The sequence below is a fragment of the Quercus robur genome, chromosome 6 (assembly GCF_932294415.1).
Source record: "Quercus robur chromosome 6, dhQueRobu3.1, whole genome shotgun sequence".
NCBI classification, from domain to species: Eukaryota; Viridiplantae; Streptophyta; class Magnoliopsida; order Fagales; family Fagaceae; genus Quercus; species Quercus robur.
Genome location: NC_065539.1, coordinates 54,287,737 through 54,315,074, shown reverse-complemented (window position 1 = coordinate 54,315,074; position 27,338 = coordinate 54,287,737). Strand labels below are relative to the sequence as shown.

The window sequence follows — 27,338 nt, the reverse complement described above, 5'->3', positions numbered from 1 at the left end:
CTCTCACATACGATTCCTCTCCCATGAACAACGGCTCAAGTACCATGGGCTGTTCCTCTCTCATCTGCGTCAGCATCATGGAAGTTCACTGTGCGGCCACCTTGCCGTGGTTGGTTCAGTTCGTTCTCTGATGCCGTTTCGGTATTCGTTTAAAACGAAAACTGATCTAGCCCAAACGAAAACGAAAGCCCCTCTGTCCTCTTCTAATCCACCACTCCAAGCCTCATTCACGGGTATAGCTATTTGTAAAGGCATAAGCTGTGAGTACAATTTTTTTTAAATTATGAGTACAATTTTTTTAAAATTATCTTTTGTGGAAATTTCTTATACTGTAATTATTGATGATTTGAATCTCATATTTTTGGGATAAATCTACTGTTTGGGGTTTTGATTGTAATGTGATTTGGATTTGTAATTGTTACCCAATTGGGTGTTTGGATCTGTAATGTTGTTGTGTAAGTTGTGGCTGGTGAGTGATGCAAATCACGTTACGAAGAACAAAGAGTTTTTATTATTTTCCTTTTCCTATTTGAATTAGGATTTATTTACTCTAGTATTTTGAATTAAAATCCTTTTCCTAGTTAAATTGGGGTTTTAATTGTTTTTCTTTTCCTAGTTAAATTGTTTTTCCTTTCTCAAGTAGAAGTAGGTTTATTATTTTTTTTCTTAAAAGGAGTAGGAGAAATTCTATTCCTATAAATACTCTTTATAGAGAGGTTATTGATGTTATGTGTGTTTTTGAATAAAAGTTTGCTAGAAATGTTTTCTCTATTATTTTGCCTATTAGCCTAATGTTCTTGTAGAACTTAAGTATAGTGGAAGAGTTGTAGTATTTGTGTGTTATAGATTCTGCTTCTACACGCCTACGCTGCATTAGTGAGGCTACATGTAATTTGGGGTTTAGGTTGTAATGTGTTTTGGATTTGCATTTTTTACCCAATTGGGTGTTGGATTTGTAATTTTGTGAAGTAACTTGTGGCTGGTGAGTGTTTGTTTAAATGTTTCTTAGGCCACAATGAGCCAAATCCTTGTCTAGCTTTCTGAGACAGAGCCAAATCCTTATTTTGCAGTGCTATAAGGTTTTTTTTTTTTTTTTTTTTTTTTTTTTTTTTTTTTTTTTTTTTTGAGTGAAGTATTTGCTGTTTTGCAGTGAATCTATTATTGATTTAGTAGTTTCCATTTATTTAAAGCCTAAGTACTTGTGAGAGTATTACCGGAATTCGTAAGTAAATTAATGTAGCTTATCAGCCCTTTTAGGGATGTATTTTCTTATATTTATATGCTACAACAATGCATGGAAATGCATCTGTTGTACTCAAATTGCACCTCCTCCCTTTGGAAAGGAGGCAATGCTTAGCTTTTGTTTCTTTATTGATTTTTTTAATTTATTTTTTTATTTTTATAAATTTGTTATGAAGCTCTTTTATTATTTTTCTTTGGAGCTATATTTCAGGTAAATGCCTGTTTCTTTTCTTTTGTTTCTCAACTACTTGGTCTTTGTTACTCTGTATATGCAAGTATGTTCTACAGTCAAATGTCAAATTGATGGTTCCTTGGTGAAAGTATATTTTTTAAAGAGTGTTGGTTCCAAGTGTAGGATTCTTACTTTTACTCTTATATTTTTTTGGTTTATTACCAGAGAGGCTTTGATGAGGCCCATGTTGATGATGGTTTACTAGAAATATTTGGCCTAAAGCAAGGGTGGCATGCATCTTTTGTTATGGTTTAACTCATCTCTGCCAAACACATTGCTCAGGTGCAGTATCAAACTCAAAATTCTTATTGTTTATGCTATCGTGTAAAGTTCTGACTACTCAAGTGCTAACATGCAGCCTTGTGTAAACTCAAAATTCTTATTTGACGTTTGTGGAAATTAAGAGGGTCCCTTTTCAGTTAGCTATGATCAGTGGAGAGTGATATTAGTGCCTTGTGTTCCATTTAGGTATAGCTGGGATTAATGTAAAGCAGGCGAATTACCTGAGGGCTTGTATTGTAAATTATATTTCTATGCCTCAGTAACAGTGTATTAGTTGTTGTATCAAAATCAATTGTTAGTCAAAATCATAAGTTGATGGAATTTATTGTCCTTATGTCAATTAAAATTACATTATTTTACTTTTATTTTTGTCATTCCTGTTTGGATTGAGTTTTATGCCTCGTTATATAATGTTGTGAAGTGTTGCTTATCTTTGTGGCATGAATATTTTGCAGCAGAAGATCCAGACGAATGGCAACTTGGATAACCTAGTTGGAGTGGTTCCTTTATGTCATTGTGATGCATATGATAATTAGCTTGTAACAAAAATTATTTTTAAGGATGAGATTTGAATAATAAAGCATTCAGATTATTTCCAAAAATTCTCCCCTCCATGTCTAGTACAAATTCTTGTAACTTCAAAGTACGTATGCAATGTGAATTTGTAAATTCTTGTAATTTCAAAATTCTTAATATAATGTGAGTTTGTATCTTCATTGCCGACTATTACTGACTTTATTTTTAAGAATTATTGGATTTGGTTATCAGGTTAATTACAGGGTAATTCCCTTGGTCATGACTATGAAGCAAGACCATTAACCATAATAACACAATTCTCACATTTAATTTCTATACCATATTGGGGGAAAAAAAACATAGAATTCAACAAATCTTCTAAATGTTTTAGAAGGTTATTACATTAAAATTGGACAATTCCACATCAAAAAATTGTTACCATAATATACGCTTCCTCCAAATGCTTCCAAAAGTTACAAGAGACTAAAATAAGACGAGACATTCTTTTAGTTCAAAAATCATATACATTACAAGAATAAGTGTTCTCATGACAATTTTTGTACAGGCACCATTGCAATTCTAGTTTCAAAGTAGAGAACAACTATAATAATAAGTTTTACTTGTCTTCAACTATAATAAAAAATACCTTATGAACTCTCTTACTTAGTTCATAGTGGCCATTGCCTATGTCTTACTTTTGTAACTTTTCTATATGGTTGACAAACTAATTTAAAGAAAAATAAATGAATGAAATGTATAAAGTAAATAATCCTTGAGAACAAGAAACTAAGCATATAAAATTAGTAGATAACTTTCCATGGGCTCCAAGTCAAATTTGAGTAAATCTGTAAGTACAAAAAGTAGTTTCTTTCAAACTAAAGCAATCTAAAAACAAATTCACTTTGGAAGATGAAAACCGAAAAGTAAAAACAAAGGATTCCTAAAAGAAAGCTAGGCAGCAAGGCTTCAATGTAGAAAGTATAATTGTTTCCACAAATGAAAGTATCATCAGACTTATTTTTCAGCTATCCATCGAAATATCCTTCTAGATTTTTGTAGTTGTGAAACCTTTCTTTCCACCTTTGCTCATTTTGCTTCTCTAAAGTTTGAACTTCTTTTGCATAATGATTGAATATCAACACTAAATAATGTATGAATATATATATATATATATATATATATATATTCATCACATGATTAATACAAAATAGCATAAGTGAAATTTACAGTTATTAATAAACATCACAGGTGAACTCCAATATGTCCAAGCACTATCAATAACATGTCCAAGAATGAGTTATGATAATTAAATCAAGCTTTTTTGACGGTAATAAGCAAGTTTCATGAAGGTCTATACCAAAATTCTTTAAAAATGACAGTCTTTTCATTGGGGAATTTTATCAAACAATCGAAGTACATAAGGAATGAGCTAGAGTTGTATAGCCAATTAGCCATGAATTCTAAAATACCTAGTACAAAAATAATTCAAGACACATCAGTCCATCAAATACTAACCATAATCATCAAAGAGATGAACATGGGTATCAAAGGAAATCAAAGACAAGCAAACACAAATAGAAATTTAAAATAATAAACAATTAAGAATACCTATGGTAGAAAATTTTGTGGGAGAAGAAAATCTAGGAATTTCATCTAACCAACAGAAAGGGAAAGTGGATTCATCCATTCAAAGAAGAGTCCAGAGGGGCCTTCGTTTTCGTTTGGGCTAGATCGGTTTTCATTTTAAACGAATACCAAAACGTCATTAGAGAACGAACCGAACCAACCACTGCAAGGTGGCCGCACAGTGAACTTCCACGATGCTGGCGGAGATGAGAGAGGAACAGCCCACAGTACTTAAGTCGTTCAGGGGAGAGGAAGAGAGGAATCGTATGTGAGAGCGCCCCTGTTTTCAAATTAAAAGTGAAACTAAAAGGGTCCTAAAAAAATTTCCAAAAGTTAACAGACGTTAACAGAGCACTTGAGTTGGCAGTCCCGCTGAGGTTATGTGCTGGCATGCTCTTATTAGCTAGGAGTACAAGATCAGTATGCTGACCTTCTACTTCGGGACTACACAATAATTTTCCTTTATTTATTGCTATTTTCAGCTTTGATTTAATATTTGGAGAAGGGATTTTTTTTTTTTTTTTTTGAGGGGTGTATTTACTTCATTTTTTCATACCAATTGCCATGTCATAAAGATTGAAATTTATTTCCTTCTTCGAAATTGGGGGAAGACGAAGTTACTCTTGAATTTGGAAGTTGAACTGCTAATAAATTCTCACAAAAAAGAAAAAAAAAAGAAAAGAAAAAGAAATTGAACAACTAATGACCATCTTATTTGCGTAAACCTTACTACGGCAATATTTTTCAACAAATTCAAACATAAATAGAAGCTCCTGCCCCAACCTAAGCTTTATGGGTGTTTCAGAGTAAAGGTCTTATGAGCTTACTTAATGCAATGAGTAATGGATTGATTTTTGAGTGTTATGTGGATTTTTTTTTTTTTTTGACAATTCTATTGTTTTTTCTATTTTAGTTGAGAGGAAAAAAAGTAAGGCTTTCTTAAGGAAAAATCTTTTCTTTTTTCTTGAGGATCTTAAAGAAAAATCTAAATTTCCAAGTTAGACTAACTAAACATTTGTAATTTGAAAAATCATGATTAATCTTTATTTATCATCCACATTTGAATTATACAAGAGTAACTTTGAACTAAATAAAAATAAACACTGGCCTCATATAATTTATTATCAATAAAACTAATTGTAATGCATTGTAAGCCAAGTTAACTTATTTGAATTCCCTTTGTACATCGGCTTTTGTGATGAGGATAGCTTTATAATTCTATCAAAATACTAGATTTTCAAAATGGAAGTGGAATGCAACTCTGCTGAACTTGTTGATCTTCTAAACTCTCTAATAGAATTTGCTCACTTGAGGTTGTTTGGATCCTTGAAGATGTTACCTTGATTAGAGATAGTTTTGATTTTATTTATTTTTTAGTATTCCTTTACAATGTAATTGTGTTGTTCTAGCTTTGGCTAATACTGCAAAAGAGAAAGAGGAGACCATTGTTTGGTTAGAAGAATGCCCATCTTTTTTCTACCCCATAGTATAACGTGATTCTGTATAAATAAAATCTACTATCGTTTTTGCTAAAAAAAAAAAAAAAAAAAAACTTATTTGAATTTGTTATAACATATTCCTAATCTAATGTAACTAATTTGAAGTAATCACAACAGACTACAAACATTGCTTATATTATAAAAATACAAATAAGCCACGTAACATTCCTATCCTCTAAGAAAATACCTTTGTCCTCAAAAAGTCTTTTTGCTCCTCTCTTAACTTATCAAAAAGTAACTTCATCCACATTTTATCCATGGAACATATAAAATTATGAGTCCGTTAATGAGCACCTTAGGGCATTTATTAATGAAAAATTTTAGAAAAGTTTTGACTTTTGATATAATTATTATGAAAATATAAATAAAAAAAACTGTAATTTTTATTTTCATTTCTCATAATAAAAAAAATTTATTAAAAAAAAATTTAAACAAATATCCTTAGAGTATTTGTTAATAAAATCCATAAATTATTTAGAATAACATTTTATCAAACAATATTAAAAGTTGATCAATGATTTGAAGAAGTTCCAAATCCAATTAAACATTGGGATCTTTAACAATTGGGTAACCAAAATAGCATCACATATCACAACCTATGAATGGGATCAAACATTGGATACTTGAGTTTAATAAGCGCGTTTGACTGTGGCATTGAGTTTGACTTTGAGTTGCTGTCTCCAAAAGTGGGAGCACTCTGAAGTTTCCATTATTCTATGGAAATTTGGGTCCAAATAAATACTACTACATAACAAAATCATTGCTCTGAAAGCAAAGTAAAAACGCTCCGACATTTCAAGTTGACAGCGCGGAAACACGGACCGATCGACACGGATACATGAACATGAACATGAACTACTACTACTATAAAATGTTTTGACATGCCCTCTCCTATCTCCATTACATCAGCATACGTCTTTAATTTCCAGGCCTTGTAGTAGACTACTTTTACTACATTATCCATTTGGTGGTACCACAACATATCTCCCACTCTTCTTTTCTTTCCTAAAATCTTTTTCGATCATTCGTCCTTGATATTTTACTTATATTTCTTTCCCTTGATTACCAAGGTTTTCAGACCCGGACCGTTCATTGAACCGTAAAAGGGAGAGGTTCAAGGGTTTTGAGGTTGGACCGAGGTCGAACCGGGGTCGAACCGTGATGACGTCATAATTAATTTAATAATTATTTTAAATATATATATAAAAACATTAAATTAATAAAAAAAAATAGAAAAATTAACTAAAATAGCCTAATTCATTTAGAAAAGCTTATTTCTAAAAAATACATAAAACTTACAAAAATACAGTACACAATTACACATTGTTACACACTAGACAAAAAAAACTCCTTCCCATCAAAAATGCATGAAAGAAACAAGTCACTAGACAAAAAAACTTTTCAAATGTAACATCCTTTCCACAAGTTAATTGAACCATAATACAAAAACTGATCCCTAAAACATCCTAATCCCACATTCACTTTTCCTTTTCAACTTTCCACAGAACCTACTCATTATGCAACAGACCCAAAAAAAAAAAAAAAAACTAAATAATTAACTTGTATTGCTGGGAAAGCATAGGGTTTCTGAGAATAATGTCTTCTTATCTGGGAAAGCACAGGGTTTCTGCAAGTCATTGGTACTTGTATTACTGTTTTTGCTTCTTCTCACTTTGACTAGCTATTAGCTTACTTTTGTTTCACACTGTTTTTGCTTCTTCTCACTTTGACTAGCTATTAGCTTACTTTTGTTTCACATTTTGATTAGTCATTTCTTCTTCATTGTGCTTGTCAAGTATGTGAGACATTAGGGCCAATTGTTTTCAGGACACCATCATAAGAAAAAGCTAGTTAAGATACTATAAGGCGTCTGCCTGTTCTATCACTGAACTCATTTTGAAACAGGTCCATGGTCCACCTGTTCTATTCTTGAGGGTCATTTTTCTTCTTCTCTTTTTATTTTTTTATTAATATGTGGTCTGATAGCTGTAGTTAAGTAAATTTGAAATCTAGCATATTCAGATGCTATGTTAATTATGGGATTTCAATTATGTTGAGATTGCTTTTAGTAATGGGGCAAATGATTTGAGAATAATGTAAATATTATTGAAACCAACAGCAATAAAAAATACAAAAAAAAAAAAAAAAAAAACATGCAGCAAGAAGTTGCAGACACAACAAAGTAATTTTGGCAGACAGAAACACCAATTGACCCAAATCAATTTTCACAATTACAATAATATCACAAGCCTTGTCTTCACATACACCAACACTTCAGATCTATATCATCATCCACAATCAATTTTCAATTGACCCAAATCAATTTACACACCAACACTTCAAATCTATATCATCATCCACAATCAACTTGCAAATATTAACAAAGAAAAAACAGATTAAAGTACCAACGACGGCAACGGCGACGAGGCACAAAGTGAGCTGCGACAGGGACGAGGGAGAGAGGCAGAGATGAGCGTGAGAGAGTGAGCTGCAATCTGGGTTGAGCTGCGACGGCAACGAGGGAGAGAGGTAGAGACGAGAGAGTGATTGAGACTTTGAGAGAGTGAGGAAGAGATCTGGGCTGAGCTGCAACAGTGCGACGGCGACGAGGGAGAGAGTGATTGAGAGAGTGAGGATTGAGGAAGAAATCTGGGCTGAGCTGCGACAGTGCAACGGTGACGAGGGAGAGGCAGAAACGAGAGAGTGATTGAGACTTGAGAGAGTGAGGATTGAGAGTGATTGAGAGAGGGTTTCAAAGTGAGGCTAAGAGTGATTTTTGAGAGAGGGTTAAAAAAAAAAAAAAAAAAAAAAAAAAAAAAAAAAAAAAAAGGCTGAAATTAGGGAACCGTCCGAACCGTGTGAACCGGTCACGGTTCACAGACCCGGACGGTCGGACCGCGGTCCGGACGGTTCCATGCTTTTTTCGCATGGAACGGTTCCTTACCTTAAATGGACCGTGAATCTGAACGGTTCCCGGGTTTTCCGGTCGGACCGTACGGTCCGGTCCGGGTTTAATAACCTTGTTGATTACTACTACATTTTTGTCAAATCCTTGCGTTGCTTTCCAAAACACAGATCCCTATAGCCATCCAAATTTACTTCTGCTCTGCTTTCCAAACCCCGGTTCCAGCCTTCAAGTTTCAGGTCTTATTCTTTAGACTGTTTTATCCAATTTGGCATCTCGATCTACATATCTCCATTCTCTTTTTTTTTACATTAATTATTGCTCCAGTATTTATTTCCTAATATCATTCCCCTGCTTCATATTTACTCGTACGAAAATATTATTTCTTTCTTACTACTACATTTTGTCAATCCCTTGCTTTCTTAATCCAATTCTCTATAGTAATTTGCTTCATTTTACTTTACTCCTATATTCCATTCCATTCCACACAACTCATTCCAACTTTCAAGTTTTTAAAAATTACAATTGTATAATTTTTTTTATTGTTTTTAAAAAATCATACCTACTCAAGTTAATTAAAATAAAGTTAGCCAAACAAACCCTTATTTCATAAACCAAATCTCTATAGTAATTCTTTTGCTTTAATTTTTTTAATTACCTAAAACCCTTTTTGCTCATTCATCCTTTTATAATTTACTCCTGAAAATGTTTGCTTTTCTTTCCTTGTAATTACTACATTGTCAATTCCTAGCTTTCTTAAAGAGATTATTTTTAGTGAGCTGCTAAATTTACATTCATCCTGTGATTTCTGAACCATGGCTAGTACTAATATCCTAGAAAACTTGGAGCAGATTCTGTATTTACTTCGTGTACCAAACATCCTTAGAGAACCCAAAAAGAGATGGCTGTCGGCTTTTGTTTCCATCTATTATTCTAGAGCCTCACTACCAAAGAAGAATAATGCCAAGATTCCACCCTGTCCATCTTTCGTAAGTTTGGATCTCAATCCAGACAACAGGTGGGAGACTGATCAATCGAGTCTCAACAAAATTGACCAATCAAGTCTTACTGAGCTTGTAAAAGAGAAAAACATTGAAAAGCTCCAAATTGTTGGAGGAGTTGATGGAGTGGCATCTAGTCTTGAAACAAATGTTGAATGCGGGATTCACGGCAATGTTGAAGACATTGCTCACCGACATGAGGCTTTTGGCTCAAACACTTACAAAAGACCGCCTACAAAGAGCTTCTTCCATTTTATAGTGGAAGCCTTCAAGGATCTTACCATTCTCATCCTTCTAGGCTGTGCTGTACTTTCTCTTGTGTTTGGCATCAAAGAGAAAGGAATAAAAGAAGGATGGTATGACGGTGGAAGCATATTTGTTGCTATATTTCTTGTCATTGCTGTTTCTACCACAAGTAACTTTAGGCAAAACAGACAATTTGACAAGTTATCCAAAGTTAGCAACAATATCCAAATTGAAGTTGTAAGAGCTGGGAGACGTCAACAGATTTCAATATTTGAAATTGTCGTTGGAGATGTCATTTGCTTAAAGATTGGAGATCAAGTTCCAGCAGATGGGCTATTCTTAGACGGACATTCATTGCAAGTGGACGAATCTAGCATGACAGGGGAAAGTGACCATGTAGAAGTAAATTGCAGTCATCCATTTTTGTTTTCTGGTACTAAGGTGGTTGATGGCTATGCTCGGATGCTAGTCACTTCGGTTGGGATGAACACGATATGGGGAGAGATGATGAGCTCAATCAGCCGCGACACCAATGAACAAACACCTTTACAAGTTCGGCTCAACAGGCTAACTTCATCAATAGGTAAGGTTGGTTTGGCAGTTGCTTTCCTAGTTCTTGTAGTCTTGTTGGTTCGATATTTCACAGGGAATACTGAAGATGAGAATGGAAATAAAGAGTTCAATGGCAGCAGCACCAAGGTCAATGACATACTAAATGCTGTGGTGGGGATTGTTGCTGCTGCAGTTACTATAGTCGTGGTTGCAATTCCAGAAGGTTTGCCTCTGGCTGTGACGCTTACACTTGCTTATTCCATGAAAAGAATGATGGCTGATCAGGCTATGGTGCGAAAGCTCTCTGCTTGTGAGACCATGGGGTCTGCCACCACCATTTGTACTGACAAAACAGGCACCCTCACTCTGAATAAAATGAAGGTGACTAAGTTTTGGCTAGGGAAAGAATCTTTTGTACCAGCTACTTACTCATCAATTGCTCCATATTTTCTCAAACTGCTACAAGAAGGAGTTTCTCTAAACACAACTGGTAGTGTTTACAAGCCTGCTTCAGGATCTGAAATTGAGTTCTCAGGTAGTCCCACTGAGCAAGCAATTCTTTCATGGGCTGTTCTGGAGCTTAGCATGGAAATGGAACAATTGATGCAAAGTAGCAAGATTCTTCATGTTGAAGCATTCAATTCTCAAAAGAAAAGAAGCGGAGTCCTGATGAGGAGAAATGCAGACAATACAATCCATGTACATTGGAAAGGAGCTGCAGAGATGATATTGAAAATGTGTTCAAGTTACTATGATGCTTCTGGAATTATGAAAGATCTAGATGATGGTGAAAAGATGAAATTTGAGAAAATTATTCAAGGTATGGCTGCCAGTAGCCTCCGATGCATTGCTTTTGCACATATGCAAGTTTCAGAAGAAGATCAAGAACATGATTCCGAACAAAAAAAGATAGAAGAAGAAGGTTTGACCCTATTAGGACTGGTGGGTATTAAGGACCCCTGTCGTCCAGGGGTAAAGAAAGCTGTGGAAGATTGCCAAAATGCAGGTGTGAACATCAAAATGATCACTGGAGACAATGTTTTCACAGCAAAAGCTATTGCCACTGAATGTGGAATACTGAGGTTTGATCAAGACATGAGTGAAGCAGTGGTGGAAGGTGTCGAATTCAGAAACTACACACCTGAGGAGAGAATGGAGAGAGTTGATAAAATTTGTGTGATGGCAAGATCCTCTCCCTTCGACAAGCTATTGATGGTAGAATGTTTGAAACAAAAAGGTCATGTTGTTGCAGTCACTGGAGATGGCACAAATGATGCACCAGCATTGAAAGAAGCTGACGTAGGACTTTCAATGGGAATTCAGGGCACCGAAGTGGCCAAGGAGAGCTCAGATATTGTCATTTTGGATGACAACTTTGCCTCTGTTGCTACAGTTTTAAGGTGGGGAAGATGTGTGTACAACAACATCCAAAAGTTCATTCAGTTCCAACTCACCGTGAATGTTGCTGCTCTTGCGATAAACTTTGTGGCAGCTGTCTCAGCTGGAAAAGTCCCATTAACAGCAGTTCAGTTATTATGGGTGAACCTAATTATGGATACATTGGGTGCTCTAGCTCTTGCAACAGAGAAGCCCACCGAAGAGTTGATGACAAAGCCACCAATAGGTCGAACTGAACCACTTATTACCAACATAATGTGGAGAAATCTCTTAGCTCAAGCTTTCTATCAGATTATCGTTCTCTTGACCTTGCAATTCAAAGGTGAATCAATCTTCGGTGTGACCGAGAAGGTAAATGACACCTTGATCTTTAACACTTTTGTTCTTTGTCAAGTGTTCAATGAATTCAATGCAAGAAAGCTTGAGAAGAAGAATGTGTTTAAAGGGATACATAGGAACAAGTTGTTTCTGGGGATCATGGCCATAACCATAGTCCTTCAAGTGGTCATGGTGGAATTTTTGAAGAAGTTCGCAGATACAGAAAGGTTGAACTGGGGGCAATGGGGTGTGTGCATTGGAATTGGAATAGTATCTTGGCCAATCGGTTGTATTGTCAAGTGGATACCTGTTCCACACACACCATTGCTCAACTACCTAAGGATGAAATAGAATTAAGACTGGGGAGTGTAACCCCTCCAACAAGCAACAAGCATGGAATGAGACCTGTGCAAAATCCTCTTCAGCCGCGGTTCCTCCTTGGGCTTTTCTCCAATATTCTGTATTCATAGCAATAATTCTCTAGGCTTTCGAAGCAAATATTTTATGCTTTGTATTTCTTATTTTTTATTTTACTGTTTTAGTTCACACTGTAGCATAAGATATAATAATATATGTAAGTATTTGATGTCATAAAATTAATAAAAATATTTTATTGATCTATTTTTTTTCGTATCTAAAGAGCAGTTTCAATTATGTATTTCTGTGGTTTGTTTGAATGTTAAATTTAAAATCTTAACACAAAGATTAGTTACTACTTTCTAAACATTTTACAACAATTGTGCTAAGAACATAAATTCAAGTAACATATATCTAAAGATTATTTGGCCTAATCAAGATCTATCACCAAACCTTTATGGCACAATCAGCAGTTGTAGTCTTCCGTGCTATTTGGAACAGAGAACACCCCCCCTGAATTTTTTCATGGAAGCAATGTAAAATTGTGCTTGGACGCCACTTGATACTGTCACTTCACTACTCCATTGATAGATTTGCATGAAACAATTATAGATGGAGTAATCTCTAAAGTTAAACAAACCCAATAATCAGAACCACAAAGCAACTCAATAGGAGCCCCAAGATTTAAATTAAAAAAAAAAAAAAAAAACTAGTTGAGTTGAGGTGAAAACCATTTTCAAAGGCATAAGAAATCACCCAACGAACCCCATATAGACAAACTCTCTTATCTCACCAATATGCAATATTATTAACAAAAACAGAGAAAACACATGAAAACTATGCTAAATTCAGAAAGTCAGAGATATGGGAAAATCAAGAAGGGGAGACAAAGGAAAGATGAGGATATTGAAAGAAAAATTGAAAGTGAGAATGAGGGCATCAGGTTTCGATACGATTAATGAGGGACAGTTGTGTTATTTTGTTTTGTTTTTCTTGCTCAATTTGTATTTGATAGCACAAAACATCCATGGTTTTTACTTTTTAGATCCGGATGATGTTGGCCTATATGGGCCCTACCTATATCAATTCTTCTTCTATCTGTACTCTATACAGGAGTATTATTTAAAGGATTTTTACTTTGTGTTGTTTTGTTTTTCTTCTCGATTCGTTTTTGACAGCACAAAACATCCACGGTTTTTACTTTTTAGATCCGGATGATGTTGGCCTATGTCTATACTCTATGAACATTTTGGTGATAAAATACCCTTACACTGAACAGAATTGAGGAAAAAAAAATGCTGGGTAAATGATGTATTTAGTCCCTATTTTTTATATCATATTTTAATTTTGTGCTTAATCTTTCAATTGTGTCAATTTAGTTCATACTGTTATCTCTTTGATGGAAATTGTTGACATTGCAAACGGCCAAAATATAAAATTAGTTTATTGACACATCAGCTAAAACTAATTTTTTATTTTGGTCGTTAACCACAATAGTATGGACTAAATTGACACAACACTGAAAGGTTAGGAGCCAAAATAATACAATTGAAAAGTTATGGATTGAATTAAAATATTGTGTAAATGATAAGGTTCAAATACATAATTTACCAAAAAAATGCCCGATAAAACCGTTACACTCTCCTATTAGTCTAAAAATTGAAATTCAATTTCAAACGTAGTCAGTTACTCAGTTTCATCAAATCACTTCTATTTCACCCTAATCTATACCAACACAGCCGCTATGTGAGATATGCAAACCAAGGTTGAGTTGTAGATGGAGGGACTTCGCACAAGGTTTTCTTGCTTCTCATTTTATTTAATTACTTTTATATAATTGTTTTTATTTTGGTAAACAGAGTCTACATATGTGTATTACATCCATAGGGAGAAGCTTTCCCCACCTTCAAAACCCATGCATGCTATCATAGCCCTCAACCGATGGTTCTTCTTCAAATGCACGGCTTTGTCTTTGTTTTATCAAATCAATGGTAAAGAAAGCTCTATGTATTTTGGGCCTAAGGTGAGTACTAAATTGAGACCTTCTATATATTTAAATATCAATTAAATAATAAAATTTTAATATAAAATATATTCTACTTGTGATTATTGGCATTTGGCAGCAAGTGGTTTGTAAATGTTGCAAGTGGAACCTAAGTATTGGGATAAAGGCTAGGTTAGTGGTAGTGGTACCTTATTATTTAAGCTTCATGGTTTTCTCTTCTGGTTCTTTAGGAGTTTCTTCAAGTCTCAATCCTTTGTTAACATGCTCTTGCATGTTTTTTTAAGAGTTTATTTGTCTCTGCTTCTCTTTCTATATTGCATTCTATAGGGGTGAAATTTTGTTTCATTCCTGATTTTCCTTCTCCTTATGTAAATGATTTTTAGTTTTGATTTTTGGCTCAAATTGTTATGATTTGTAGGAATAATTGTATTCGGTGAGTGATTAGCTTTTCGGATCTTATTGTCAAATTTGACGAATTTATGGTGATGGCCTTAGTTCTTCTGTTACAAAGTAATGCCCTTCGGCCTGAAGAACACAGGTGCAACGTACCAAAGGCTTATGAACAAAATGTTCAAGCAGCAAATTTGGAGGAATGTCCAAGTCTACGTGGACGACATGCTAGTAAAAAGCCGAAGGGAGGAAGATCACTTGGAAGATCTCAAAGAAACATTCAACACCCTTCGCTCTTACAACATGAAGCTCAATCCGGGAAAGTGCACCTTTGGGGTGATGGCGGGGAAATTCCTAGGATTTATGGTGTCCCAAAGGGGGATTGAGGCCAACCCGGACAAGATTCGGGCCATTATGGAGATGGCACCATCGAGAAATGTGAAGGAGGTACAAAGCCTTAACTGAAAAATAGCAGCACTGAATAGGTTCGTGTCGAGGGCAACGGACAAGTGCTTGCCCTTCTTCCGCACGCTAAAGAGATCATTCGAGTGGACTGCCAAATGTCAGTAGGCATTCGAGGAGTTGAAGGCTTATCTCTTGTCCCCGCCACTGTTGAGTCCATCGCAGCCAGGAGAAGAACTTTTCCTCTATCTAGCCGTCTCCCCCGCAGCCGTTAGCGCTACCTTAGTCAGAAAAGAAGAAATAGTACAAAAGCCCGTATACTATGCGAGCCGAGCACTTCGTGGTGCCGAAGAAAGATACCCACCTATGGAGAAACTTGCCTTTGCATTAGTTACAGCGGCTTGCAAGCTCAAGCCGTACTTTCAAGCCCATACGGTGAACGTTCTGACCGACAAGCCCTTGCGATGGGCGATGAGCAATTCTGAAGTTGCGGGTCGACTGGCATTATGGGCTATAGAGTTGAGTGAGTTTGATATCCAGTACCGCCCACGGACCGCCATCAAAGGGCAAATCATCGCAGACTTCATAGCAGAATTCATTCATGACGAAGACAAGGGGGCAGAAGAGTCCCCTCATTGGAGCATATATACGGACGGATCATCCAACAAATAAGCCGGGGGGGGGGGCGGCATCGTACTACTATCGCCCGAAGGAGATACAGTTGAATGTATGGTCCGTCTCGACTTTCCCGCTACCAACAATGAATCAGAGTATGAAGCGTTAGTAGCAGGTCTCGACCTCGCCAAAGCAGCAGGAGCCACAAGGGTAGTCGTTTACTGCGACTCTTAGGTCATTGCTAACCAAGTAAATGGAGACTACGAGTGCAAGGGCGAAAGGATGAAGAGGTACCTTGATCAAGTAAGGGCAAGAATAGATGACCTAGAGGCCAAAATCGTCCAAATCCCCAGAGGAGAAAATGAGCAAGCCGATCGCCTCGCAAAGGCCACTTCAGTAGAACATATGATCATCCCTGGTAATGTACTCTCTTTTGGTCAGCTTTCTCCACTAATAGATTCCAGCAACGTACAGGAAATAGGCTCTGACAGTAGCTGGACCGCACTGTTAATTTCATACTTAAAGAACGGGGTCTTGCCAGACGGAAAAGAGGCTGCAAGAAAGCTGAAGGTCTAGGCGACAAGGTTCGTCTTGATAAAAGACGTCTTGTACAAAAGAGGCTTCTCCCGTCCATATCTGAGATGCTTGGGTACGGAAGAGGCAGACTACGTCATGAGAGAGGTACACGAGGGAATCTGCGGAAACCATTCGGGGTTAAGGTCATTGGTGCACAAGCTTGTGCGAGCAGGATACTATTGGCCCACCATGCAAAAGGACGCCAAGGCTTATGTTAAGACCTGTGACAAATGCCAAAGATTCAGTAATATTATTAGACAACCAACCGAAGAGCTGACCCCGATGACGGCCTCATGGCCATTCGCTCAGTGGGGATTAGATATTATGGGACCATTCCCTACAGCAGTGCGACAGCTGAAGTTCCTGGTAGTGGGCATTGACTACTTTACAAAATAGGTGGAAGCTGAAACTTTGGCCACCATTACGGAGAAGAACATACAAAGTTTTTTCTGGAGAGGCATCATATGCAGGTTTGGCATTCCTAGAGTCTTTGTCTCGGATAACGGGAGGCAATTCGACAACGACTCCTTCCGAGATTTTTGCTCGCAGTTAGGAATAAAGAACCACTACTCCTCCCCCCCCCCCCCCCACCCTCAGGCTAATGGCCATGTCGAAGTCATGAACCGATCCTTGCTCAAGATTATCAAGACTCAGCTTGAGGGGGCAAAGGGTATATGGCTTGAAGAATTGCCAAGCATACTACGGGCATACAGGACGACGACAAGGACACCCACAGGAGAGACACCGTTCCGACTAACGTACGAGAGCGAAGCAGTCATCTCGGTCGAAGTTGGGCTCACGAGCTATAGGGTGCACAACCATGACGAGAACAAGAACGACAAGGCAATGCGACTACAGCTTGACCTAATGGACGAGATCAGGGCGGCGGCAAAACAAAGGCTCGCTAGGTACCAGGACCGCATGGCCAAACACTACAACTCTCAGGTCCGACACAGAGACTTTCAAGTTGGAGATCTCGTTCTTAGAAAGGTCATGGGCGCCGCTAGAGACCCTACCCAAGGGAAGCTCGGCCCCAATTGGGAAGGACCTTACCGAGTTACGTCATGGCCGAGGAAAGGCACTTACCACCTAGAGACGTTAGACGGACAAAAGCTACCACATCCATGGAACACTGAGCACTTACGAAAGTATTACCAGTAGAAGTGGCAACATGAAGACCAACCTTTTTTGTTTACATTTCAGCAAAGTTTAGTCTTACTCCTCAGTTTTATCATTTACTTTAGTTTTTTGCAACAATACCTCTTTTCCATTTTAAGCCCAAAGGGCAGGATTTGGTTTTAGAACTACTTTTATTTACAAATGTATGGCAATAAAAGGAGTTTATTCAAAAATTGCTGAAGTTTCTATTTTACAAATCTACAGTTTAAAGTTCACAAAAGTGAACAATAAAAGTAAAACGACTAAGTCCATGACAGAGACTAAAGCTAAAAAGCTGACGGTTTCACCAAATAGATGAGACTATCATAATATGGACAAGGTTCTAAAACCAACGGGCCTACAAAGATGACAAGCTCATCAAGTCCATGACAGACTAAAGCTAAAAAGTTGACGGTCTCACTTGATAGATGAGACTATCATCATATGGACATAGTTCTAAAACCAACGGGCCTACAAAAATATCAATCTCATCAAGTCCACAAGTATGGACGGAAGCCAAAAAGCTGACGATCTCACCAAACGGATGAGGCCATTGTAGAACCAACGGGCTTACATTAAGTCCATGAAATGACTAGAAATTAGAAAACTGACGGTCACATTAAATTAAGTAAAATGATAAAAGTGGTGACAATTGATAGACGAGGCTGTAAAACCGACGGGCTACCAAAAGCGATGAAACCATTACGTGGATAAAGCTACCAAGCCGACAAACCTTGAAAAATGACGAACAAGGTCGTGAACCCAAGGGGAAAGCCCGTAAAACTAACGAGACTATCCAACCCAAAAGGTTAAGATGGACAGGCTCATAAGTCGCACAAAGACCCTATTGACGGAGTTTCCAAACCAGTTCAAAAAATTGACGGGATTCCTAAAATAGACGGGAACGCTTACCAGGACTTCACCTGGCACAATCACTGATTAATAAATATGGAAACGACGGGAATAACATGCCACGTAATAAATGCAACTGTATACAAACAAAAGCTCGAAAAACCAAACGGGCACTTAAACGATTGTTTGAAAAGTAATTGAAATACACATTAAACGATTGTTTGCAAAATGATTGAAATATAAGGTTAAAATACAAATAAAAAGAACTAAAGAGCAGGAGCGTCAGCAGGATTCCCGTCAGCTTTTTGATTTTCAACGTCTACAATCACAGCTGGAGTGTTGGAAGCAGGAGTAGGAGGGTTTGCAGCAGGCTGGGCTAGAACAACAACACCGTCATCCTCCGGAGTAAGATTGGTCTCAAGGGAGCCGTCATTTCCATCATCCATTGTAATTCCAGACAGGTCCAACTCTGGGAATGCCGATGCGACTTGCTTAAGGCAATCGTCAAACCCAGTGCCATAATACTCGGCACAAGAGTCAATGAACGATTGCGACGCTTTAAAATCTCGAACCGCGTCAGTCCCAGTCGTCTGCACCCTTTGGCCTAGATCCGTCACCTCTTCTTGGAGCTTTTCATTCTAATGGTCAGCCTCCACCAGCTTTTCCCTGACTTCCTTCAGCTCTTTGTTTAGCATACGAACGACATCCTTGTACTGCCCCTGTTCATTCATCAAATTTGTATTATGCTTCCGGACCCAGGTAACAACTCCCTCCTTGGCAACGTAACAGTCTTGAAGGGCCTTGATGTGCACCAAGGCCTGAGAGGAGAACACAGACGTCAGTCAGAGTTTATCAAAACAAAATAAAACCAATTCGACCAAAAGGTAGCAAGCATACCCTGGTGAGATCAAAAAGGGCTGACCCCCTTAAATACTCCGTCCCCAACAAATCACAAGGCTCTATGTCCATCGGTTTTATGAAGGACTCAACCTCCCCGATGACGTAGTCCTTATGGATTAAGAGGCGGCAGGGGCCCTCATTAACGGGACCTAAGGAAGTCATTACCCCCTTGCCTACACCATGACTTGGCTTAAGAGGGGATTTTTCCTTTGGAGCACTATCCCCAGGAGTGACGACGGCCTTTTTAGACGGACAGCCGTCGCTCCCGTCAGGCTTCCTCTTTGCAGGCTTAGCAACGGTCTTAGGGGTTAACGAGGTTTCCCCCCCTGCCTCCTTTGCCCTTTTCTCCTCCTTCTGACGGGCTGCGGCAGCCCTTACCCTCTGTTTAGCAGATTCCATCTCTACCAACAAAAAAAAAAAAAATTAACAGTTAGAACAACAGACGGAGGGGTAGACTGACGGAGGTAATAAGGAGTCTACTCACGACGACGAGAAAGGTCGTCCAATTTTTGGGCTTCAGCTGACGGTTCTGGATCCCCGCAGTATAAATGAATAGTGTCAAGGGTGATTAAATCCCTACACTTTCGTTCCTCCAAAGGAATTTCGAGAACCCGACGGATGAACTCCTCCTGTTCGTCGGTTATGTGGGGACGAGTATGAGTTGAAAAGAAAAAAAGAGAAAGAATGTTAGTAGCATCACTTCAAAACAAAAGAAACATGGTTAACGGGATTAACCTGAATCCCTGACAAAAGCCCAAGTGTTGTCAAAATAACCATGGGGCATCATCGCCCATTCCTCCTAACGGCAAACCCAATCCGTCCCCTCAATAAAGAAATATCTACTTTTCTAGTTCCTATTGGAATCTGGCATATCTGATACTAGCCTCAAACTTTTCTCTCGGGTATTAAAATGGTATGTCCCCTTAGACGAGGCAATGTGATGGGGTTTGTAGCAGTAAAAGAATTCGTCCAAGGTAAGCTGACGGTTTCCTCCACTAAGGCGACCCCACAGGATTTCAGCACCTATGAAAGTTCTCCAGGCATTTGGGGCGATTTGAGTGACGAACAGGCCCAGAAAATCAGCTAGCTGACGGTGTAGGGCCGTTAGTGGCAATCTTAGACCCGTAGCAAACATGGCATCATACATGCCAACGTCAGTGGTTCTCCCTGAGTAACATCTCTCGTTCTCTCTAGGGAGACGGATCGGGATATGGTCCGGAATTTGGTAATGGGTGCGCAACTCCCTAAAAATCTTATCACTCATCATGGGTAAAAACTTGTTGACGGCCCAATCCTCAAGAAGAATGAAATGATGGTTATCCCCTGGACCCTCTGAGGTCCCTCCACTAGATTCCTCATCATCGTCACCATCAACCCCGTCAACATCAACATCGTCCCTGTCACTTCCATTCTCCCCTCTTCCCTCTTCTACATCATCCTTACCCCCCTCAGTATAACTCTCATCACCATTGGGAGATTGGGCCGACGTCTCTCTCTCTGACGAAGGTGAGAAGTCCTCTGACTCATCACTAGAACCAAAGGCCTCGTCGTAGCCCGCTCCTTCGCGGACTGATGACTCCTCACACGACGCGTCACTTGACATCTGACTATCTACAAGTAACGGATCTAATCTAAGTACCTAAGCTGACGTCCTCATTAAAGAATTATTCAGGCATAAGCAAAAATGAAAGAGAAGAGGAAATAGAACTTACTGGTAAGTTGACTTTCTTAGAAAAACGGCTTCAAGGGCAGCAATGGACAAGTTGACGGAAGTAAGGAATGAGCTGACGAAATTCAGGGCGACGGTCTCTCTCTTTCAAAGATCAACAAGGAAGAAATAGAGGAAATGAGGAGGAGGAGCCGCTTATATATAGAGTGGAATTGTGCGGAAGACAAAGCGACGCCCTCGTCAGAAGCAAAGCCAATGAGAACGCGCCATTTGTCCAAAGCATTAAATGCACAGCGGCTCGAGGAGTTCCTAGTAAATAATTTTCCCACTCCCTTAAAGAATATAACAATAATCAGTCAACAAAAACGTTAACTCTATAACCCGTCAGTATATAAAGTGACGGAGATATGGAGTAGGGGGCAACTGATGAGGATAAAAAAAGAGATTAATCACAAAAAGATAAACCGACGGTTTATAGGTGACAGGAAACGACTAAGTCGTCAGCCCTCATTTGATGACTGTCGACGGAAGAGATTCGTAGGGAGAAGCACCGGCAAGGCACACCTTAAGGCTGATGGGATCATAAAGCTGAAGGGATCCTGAAACTGACGGGATTAAGACTAAAGGCATAATGTAAGCTGACGGCATTAGTCAAAGATTGCTTGCCAATCACGTTTACGTGTGTAAGGAAATGACTTGCCCTCCACGTTTTGAGAAACCTAAGAGGGATTCCTATATAGAAAGGATCCCGCAAAATACGCCCAAGAAGACTCCTATAAGGAAAAGATTTCTACTCCAAGGAAAATGGGTCAACCCCTACTACTATAAAAACCCAAACACCCTCACAAACTAAGGTACGCATAATTTACCCGCTCTAGCACTCTAGAGTTGTGAAAATAGTTCTGACTTGACCTTCGGAGGGTATTTGGCCAGTACCACACTGGTGCTCTCTGCTAGGTCTTTTCTTTTTGCTGTGCAGGTGTTGTTTCGAGCGCGCGAAGACCGTGTGGCTTACTGGTGATATTTTCGGCATCATCAAAAAGTAAAATACTTTTCCAACATAGTTTGAGTGTCAACCATATTACGAAGAATTAAGAATCAACAAATCCCTCCCCTTGAATATACTCTCTTCAAAGTTCACTTAACAAAGTGATTAAAACATTCTACTCGCCTGATCATGCAACATAAAAGGAAGAAAGAAAAAGTGGTGGCTATAAACAATTGTGACTTCTCTTCTCTCTATTTTCACAAATAAAAAATGTTTTAAATTAGAAATTAAAGGAGAAAAATGAAGTGATAAATATCATATAGCAATTGATACACATGGCATGCGCACTATTTCAAGGGAAAAAAAAAAAACTAAAATATGATATATATATATATATATATATTATAGAATATTAACATGCTGATCACAATATTTCACCTCTTTGTACGTACACAATATTTTTCATGTAACCTTCTTCCTCCGTTGGTATTATTTCTTAGGTTATACTTATTCATTATTGCTGACAGTGCTCTAACTGTCAAGAACCAATTAGCCTCTCTACAGTTCCATGCTATATCAATCATGGCAAGATTAGGGACTTGATTAGGTGGTCTCCTCAACAGTTTGAGATTTTTTAACAAGGTCATTAGTAGAGCAGATATTAACTTCATTGTGATGCCTTGATTCCATTTCAATTTTATTTTATTTTATTTTATTATTATTGTTATACCCACGGTTCTTACATCTAGGTACGTACGTGTAACTCATGCTTTCTCTCCCATTTTCCTTTAAGGCCGTTTAAATTGAGAGGGGAAGGAATGAGAGTAGAGTAGAGTTGAGTTGGCTAAAAATAGAGAGGAGGGAGGGGGAGGGGGAGTGGAGGGGAGTAGAGTAGAGTTGACTAAAAATATGCTAATTTTGGGCCAATACTACTCTACTCCACTCCCCCTTAATCCAAACGGACCAATATGTTTAGGCTTTCTCTCATTTTGGTACAATGATTGGTTTTCATTACTTTGTTTCAATTTGATTGGTTCACTGTGTCACAATTGATCTTTACTGGTGAGAAGGGCATAGAATTTGGTCCTAAAACCAGTGTTCCACTCCACTACAAAGATCTCTCTCTTCTTCTTCTTCTTTTTTTCTTTTTTCTTTGGGTGTGAAAATTACACTTTTTCACTCTAAAATCTAAACTATACATCATTTTATACTTTGCCCCATGAACTATCGAAATGCATGATTGATTCCCAAAGTTGTAAATTTGTTTCAATTTACCCCCTATCATGTTTTTAAATATTAAGTATGATAGAATTAAGCATTGAAATATCAATTTACCTCTCTCTCCAAAACAAATGGTAGAGGGGTAAATTGGTCTTTTAATGCTAAATTTTGTTAGACTTAATAGCCAAAAAAAAAAAAACTAGTGGTTAAGTGTTACAAAGTTTTCAATTTGGGGAGTCGATCTTGCATTTTGATAGTTCATGAGGCAAATTAAGTGTAAAATATGGTATAGTTTAGGGTGAAAAAGAAGTGTAATTCCCTCTTCTTCTTCTTCTTCTTTTTTGGAAACAAACACACACCCAAACATAATATTTGATTATATTTAGAATTAAAATTTATTTGAGAAAAAATGAAATTTATTTATATTAATCAAATAAGTTGGTGTTGATTAAGAATTAAGCAAGTCAACATGAAATTGACTTTTTATTTATTAACTAATTGTGTTAAAACATCAATCTGTTTTTAGTACTAAGAACCTATTTGGCATTAGTTTCAATTTTTAACTTTTAACTTTTAATTTTTATGTGTAACTTTTTAAAATCTCAATTTTTTTTTAATCATTTTTTTAAAATATAAATATATTTTAATACACTTTTAACAAAAATTTTCCAACTAAATAAACTTTTTGAAATAGACACTGAACGTATGGTGTTTCCAAATCCAAGCAGCGTGGAACATATATGCGACGAAAGTAGGAACCTAAGATGCAACGGGAGCTTCCTTGATTCCCGCTGCGTTGACCTGTTGTAAAAAATGGGACAGGCTCCTCTCCAGTTTTAATATCTCCTATTGTCTCCTGTTTTTACACGGATGACTGACACTTGGCAAATAAAAGATCCAAGGGCTAAAAGAACTCACTTCTCTTTCTTCCTCCAACATCTCTTTCCATGGCAATTTTAGATTTTCTATCCATTTGTCTCTCTCACATCTCATTCTTCACTTTGTTGTCCCTCGCCCTTCTCTCTCTATCATTAAAACTATTGCTTGAGCCTTTCTCTCAATTCCCTTTTTCTCTACAAAATTACAGACCCTATCTCTTCAGATCTGTCATTACTTTTTGCTTTTGTTTTTGTGGATGGGCTGGGTTTCAAGGGATTTTGGTTCTAATGGAGATGAGAGTGTGGTTTGGACAAGTCTCATTCATGATGGGTCTTCAAGGATTTCAAGGATTTTGATGTTGCTTTGATTCTCATGACGGAAAAGATTTGGTTTTGGGTGCTTATCATTTTAATGGCAGTAGATGGGTTTTATCAAAATTTGGGTTCTGCAACTTTTTAATACATATATATATGTTGTCTTGTACAGCCCCTCTTTTGCTAAGAAATCACTGGGCACACAAGAAAATGACTTGAAGAAAACCAACCAAACATAGAATAGTCTCTAGTGAAAAGATTTGAAGGAAAGCATTTTCTTGATTTTTTTCTCAAGATCAGATCTTCCTTTTTTCCATTCTTCTCCGGAAAGCTGTGGTCTTGATGCCTTTGTTGATCAGGTGGTTGTAATGATGTTGGAGAGAGGAAAAAAAAAGACAAATGGAAAGAAAATCTAAAATTTTTGTGGAAACTGGAAACGGAGGCTAGAGGAAGAAAGAGATGGTCTTTTTAGCCCTTCGATCTTTTACTTGCCAAGTGTCAGTCATCTGTATAAAAACGGGAGACAACAGGAGATATTAAAACTGGAGAGGAGCCTGTCCCGTAAAAAAGGAAAATTCTAATGCCACAACAATGTGCACAACTTTGTGCACAACTCTGCCACGTGGCGAGTTGTGGTTGGTGGAGGGGTGACCCACCATCACCCCTCCACCAACCACAACTCGCCACGTGGCCGAGTTGTGCACAAAGTTGTGCACATTGTTGTGGCACCAGAACTACTCCGTAAAAAATTCAGTTTGCTTTCCAGGCTGTTGACAGCAGAAAGCCAAAAGTTCTACATACATACACACTAGTGTATTGCAACAGCTAGCAGTAGTAGACGCGTTTTTGGGGCAGTTATAAGTTATACGTTCCGACTACCGACATCCATCCAATGTATGTGAAAGTGTGAGATGAAAGCAGTTAGGACGGACACACAACATATGAAAATTAATATGAATATGAATATGATATCCTTTTGGAAATCTCTCGAAGACGGAAAATATGAACTTACGTACGAAGCTCCATGCACCTACCTATAAATACCATCCTTCCAAACTAAGATGTCCCATTCCAACTCGATCAATTTTTATCCATTTCGACATTATCTCCATTCCCCTTTGCTCCATTAATTTGTTTCTACTTATTTTTGATAGGATTAGGATTAGGATTACTCATAAAAGAAAACTCCTTGCTTTCTTAATCTTAAAGATCATCCTTTTTCTTTTTTACTTCTTTACTCCTATATTTTGTGCTTTGCTAATTATTTATGTTGACTATGATTATCCTACAAAACTTGGAAAGCGTTGGAGCACCACACTCCTCCCAGCTTAGCGTACCCAACAAGAGATGGCACTCCGCCTTTGTTTACATATATTGCTCTAGAGCCCTACTATCTGTTTTCAAAGATTCTCTACCCGATAAGAAAGACGCATCTTTCGTGGATGTGGATCTCAAACCGGACATCAAGTCCAACGTTGATCAAGCAACACTCACTAAGCTTGTGGAAGAGAAAAAAATTGAAAGCCTCCAAAACATTGGAGGGGTTTCTAAAGTAGCATCCACTCTTGAAACCAATGTTGAATATGGGATTCAAGGTGATGTTGAAGACATTGCTCGCCGACATGAGGCTTTCGGCTCAAACAAGTATAAAACACCACCTACAAAGAGCTTCTTTCATTATTTTGTAGTGGAAGAATTCAAGGATCATAGCATTCTCATCAACTTAGGCAGTGCTGCATCTTCTCTTGCATTCGGCATCAAAGAGAATGGAATAAAACAAGGATGGTATGACGGTGGTAGCATATTTGTTGCTCTATTTCTTGTCATTGTTGTTTCTGCCACATTTCATTTTAGGCAAAACAGACAATTTGACAAGTTAACTGAGGTCAGCAACAAAATCCAAATTGACGCTGTGAGAGCTGGGCGGCGTCAACAAATTTCAATATTTGAAATTGTCGTTGGAGATGTCATTTTCTTAAAGATTGGAGATCAAGTTCCAGCAGATGGGCTATTCTTAGATGGACACTCATTACAAGTGGATGAATCGAGCATGACAGGGGAAAGTGATCGAGTAGAAGTAAATTGCAGCCATCCATTTTTGCTTTCTGGAACAAAGGTGATTGATGGCAATGCTCGAATGCTTGTCACTTCAGTTGGAATGAACACTAAATGGGGCGAGATGATGAGTTCAATCAGCAGCCGTAATACCAATCGCCAGACAACTTTACAAACTCGGCTTAAAGAGCTAACTTCGTCAATAGGAAAGCTTGGTTTGCTGGTTGCTTTCCACGTTCTCATAATCTTGTTCTATCGATACTTCACGGGGAATATAAAAGATGAGAATGGAAATAAAGTGTTTAATGGCAGCACCACCAAGGTTTATGACATACTAAATGCTGTGGTAGGTATTTTGGCGGCTGCTATTACTATAGTTGAGGTTGTAACTCCAAAAGGGTTTCCTATGGCTGTCAAGCTTACACAGATTTATTCCACGAAAAAAATGATGGCTGACCAGGCAATGGTGCGGAAGTTGTCTGCGTGTGAGACCATAGGCTCTATCACCACCATTTGTACAGACAAAACAGGCACTCTCACGCGGAATAAAATGAAGGTGACCAAGTTCTGGCTAGGCAAAGCACCAACTACTTACACATCAATCGCTCCATATATTCTTGAATTGCTACAAGAAGGAGTTGCTCTAAACACAACCGGTAGTGTTTACTGGCCTACTTCAGGCTCTGAAATTGAGTTCTCAGGTAGTCCCACTGAACAAGCAATTCTTTCATGGGCTGTTCTGGAGCTAAACATGAAAATGGAACAATTGAAGCAAAGCTGTAAGATTCTTTACGTTGAAGCATTCAATTCTCAGAAGAAACGAAGCGGAGTCATAACAAGGAGAAAGATAGACGATACAATCCACGTACACTGGAAAGGAGATGCAGGAATGATATTGAAAATGTGTTCAAGTTACTATGATGCTTCTGGAATTATGAAAGATCTAGATGATAGTGAAAAGTTGAAATTCGAACAAAGAATTCAAGGTATGGCAGCCAGCAGCCTCCGGTGCATTGCTTTTGCACATAAGCAAATTTCAGAAGAAGATCAAGAACTTGATATGGAGCAAAAGAAGATAAAAGAAGATAGTCTGACCCTATTAGGACTGGTGGGTATTAAGGACCCATGTCGTCCAGGGGT

General features: G+C 37.9%; 2 protein-coding genes and 1 long non-coding RNA gene across 4 annotated transcripts in view; all 3 read left to right on the top strand.

The window, feature by feature from the left end:
* LOC126689541 (uncharacterized) lies at positions 1 to 2,472 on the top strand. Of its 2 annotated transcripts, none has more exons than XR_007644550.1 (3): positions 1 to 260; positions 1,640 to 1,756; positions 2,215 to 2,472. It is a non-coding gene; the product is annotated as an uncharacterized LOC126689541 (long non-coding RNA). The 2 variants fall into 2 exon arrangements; XR_007644549.1 differs by having other exon boundaries at positions 2,212 to 2,472.
* Positions 2,473 to 8,991: 6,519 nt separating this feature from the next.
* Positions 8,992 to 12,366, top strand: LOC126689535 (putative calcium-transporting ATPase 13, plasma membrane-type). Its single transcript, XM_050384783.1, has one exon. It carries the CDS (start codon positions 9,118 to 9,120, stop codon positions 12,166 to 12,168), a length of 3,051 nt encoding a protein of 1,016 aa, XP_050240740.1. The 5' UTR covers positions 8,992 to 9,117; the 3' UTR covers positions 12,169 to 12,366.
* A 13,053-nt stretch (positions 12,367 to 25,419) lies between these two features.
* The window catches only part of LOC126690382 (putative calcium-transporting ATPase 13, plasma membrane-type), a 28,437-nt gene continuing 26,518 nt past the window's right edge, over positions 25,420 to 27,338 (top strand). The window contains exon 1 of the mRNA XM_050385484.1: positions 25,420 to 27,184. Coding sequence (XP_050241441.1) covers positions 25,420 to 27,184 — 1,765 coding nt within the window. The remainder of the gene's footprint in view (positions 27,185 to 27,338) is intronic.

Coding starts and splice junctions, on each gene's coding strand:
- LOC126689535 (XM_050384783.1), top strand. CDS start 9,118: ATGGCTAGTACTAATATCCTAGAAAACTTGGAGCAGATTCTGTATTTA.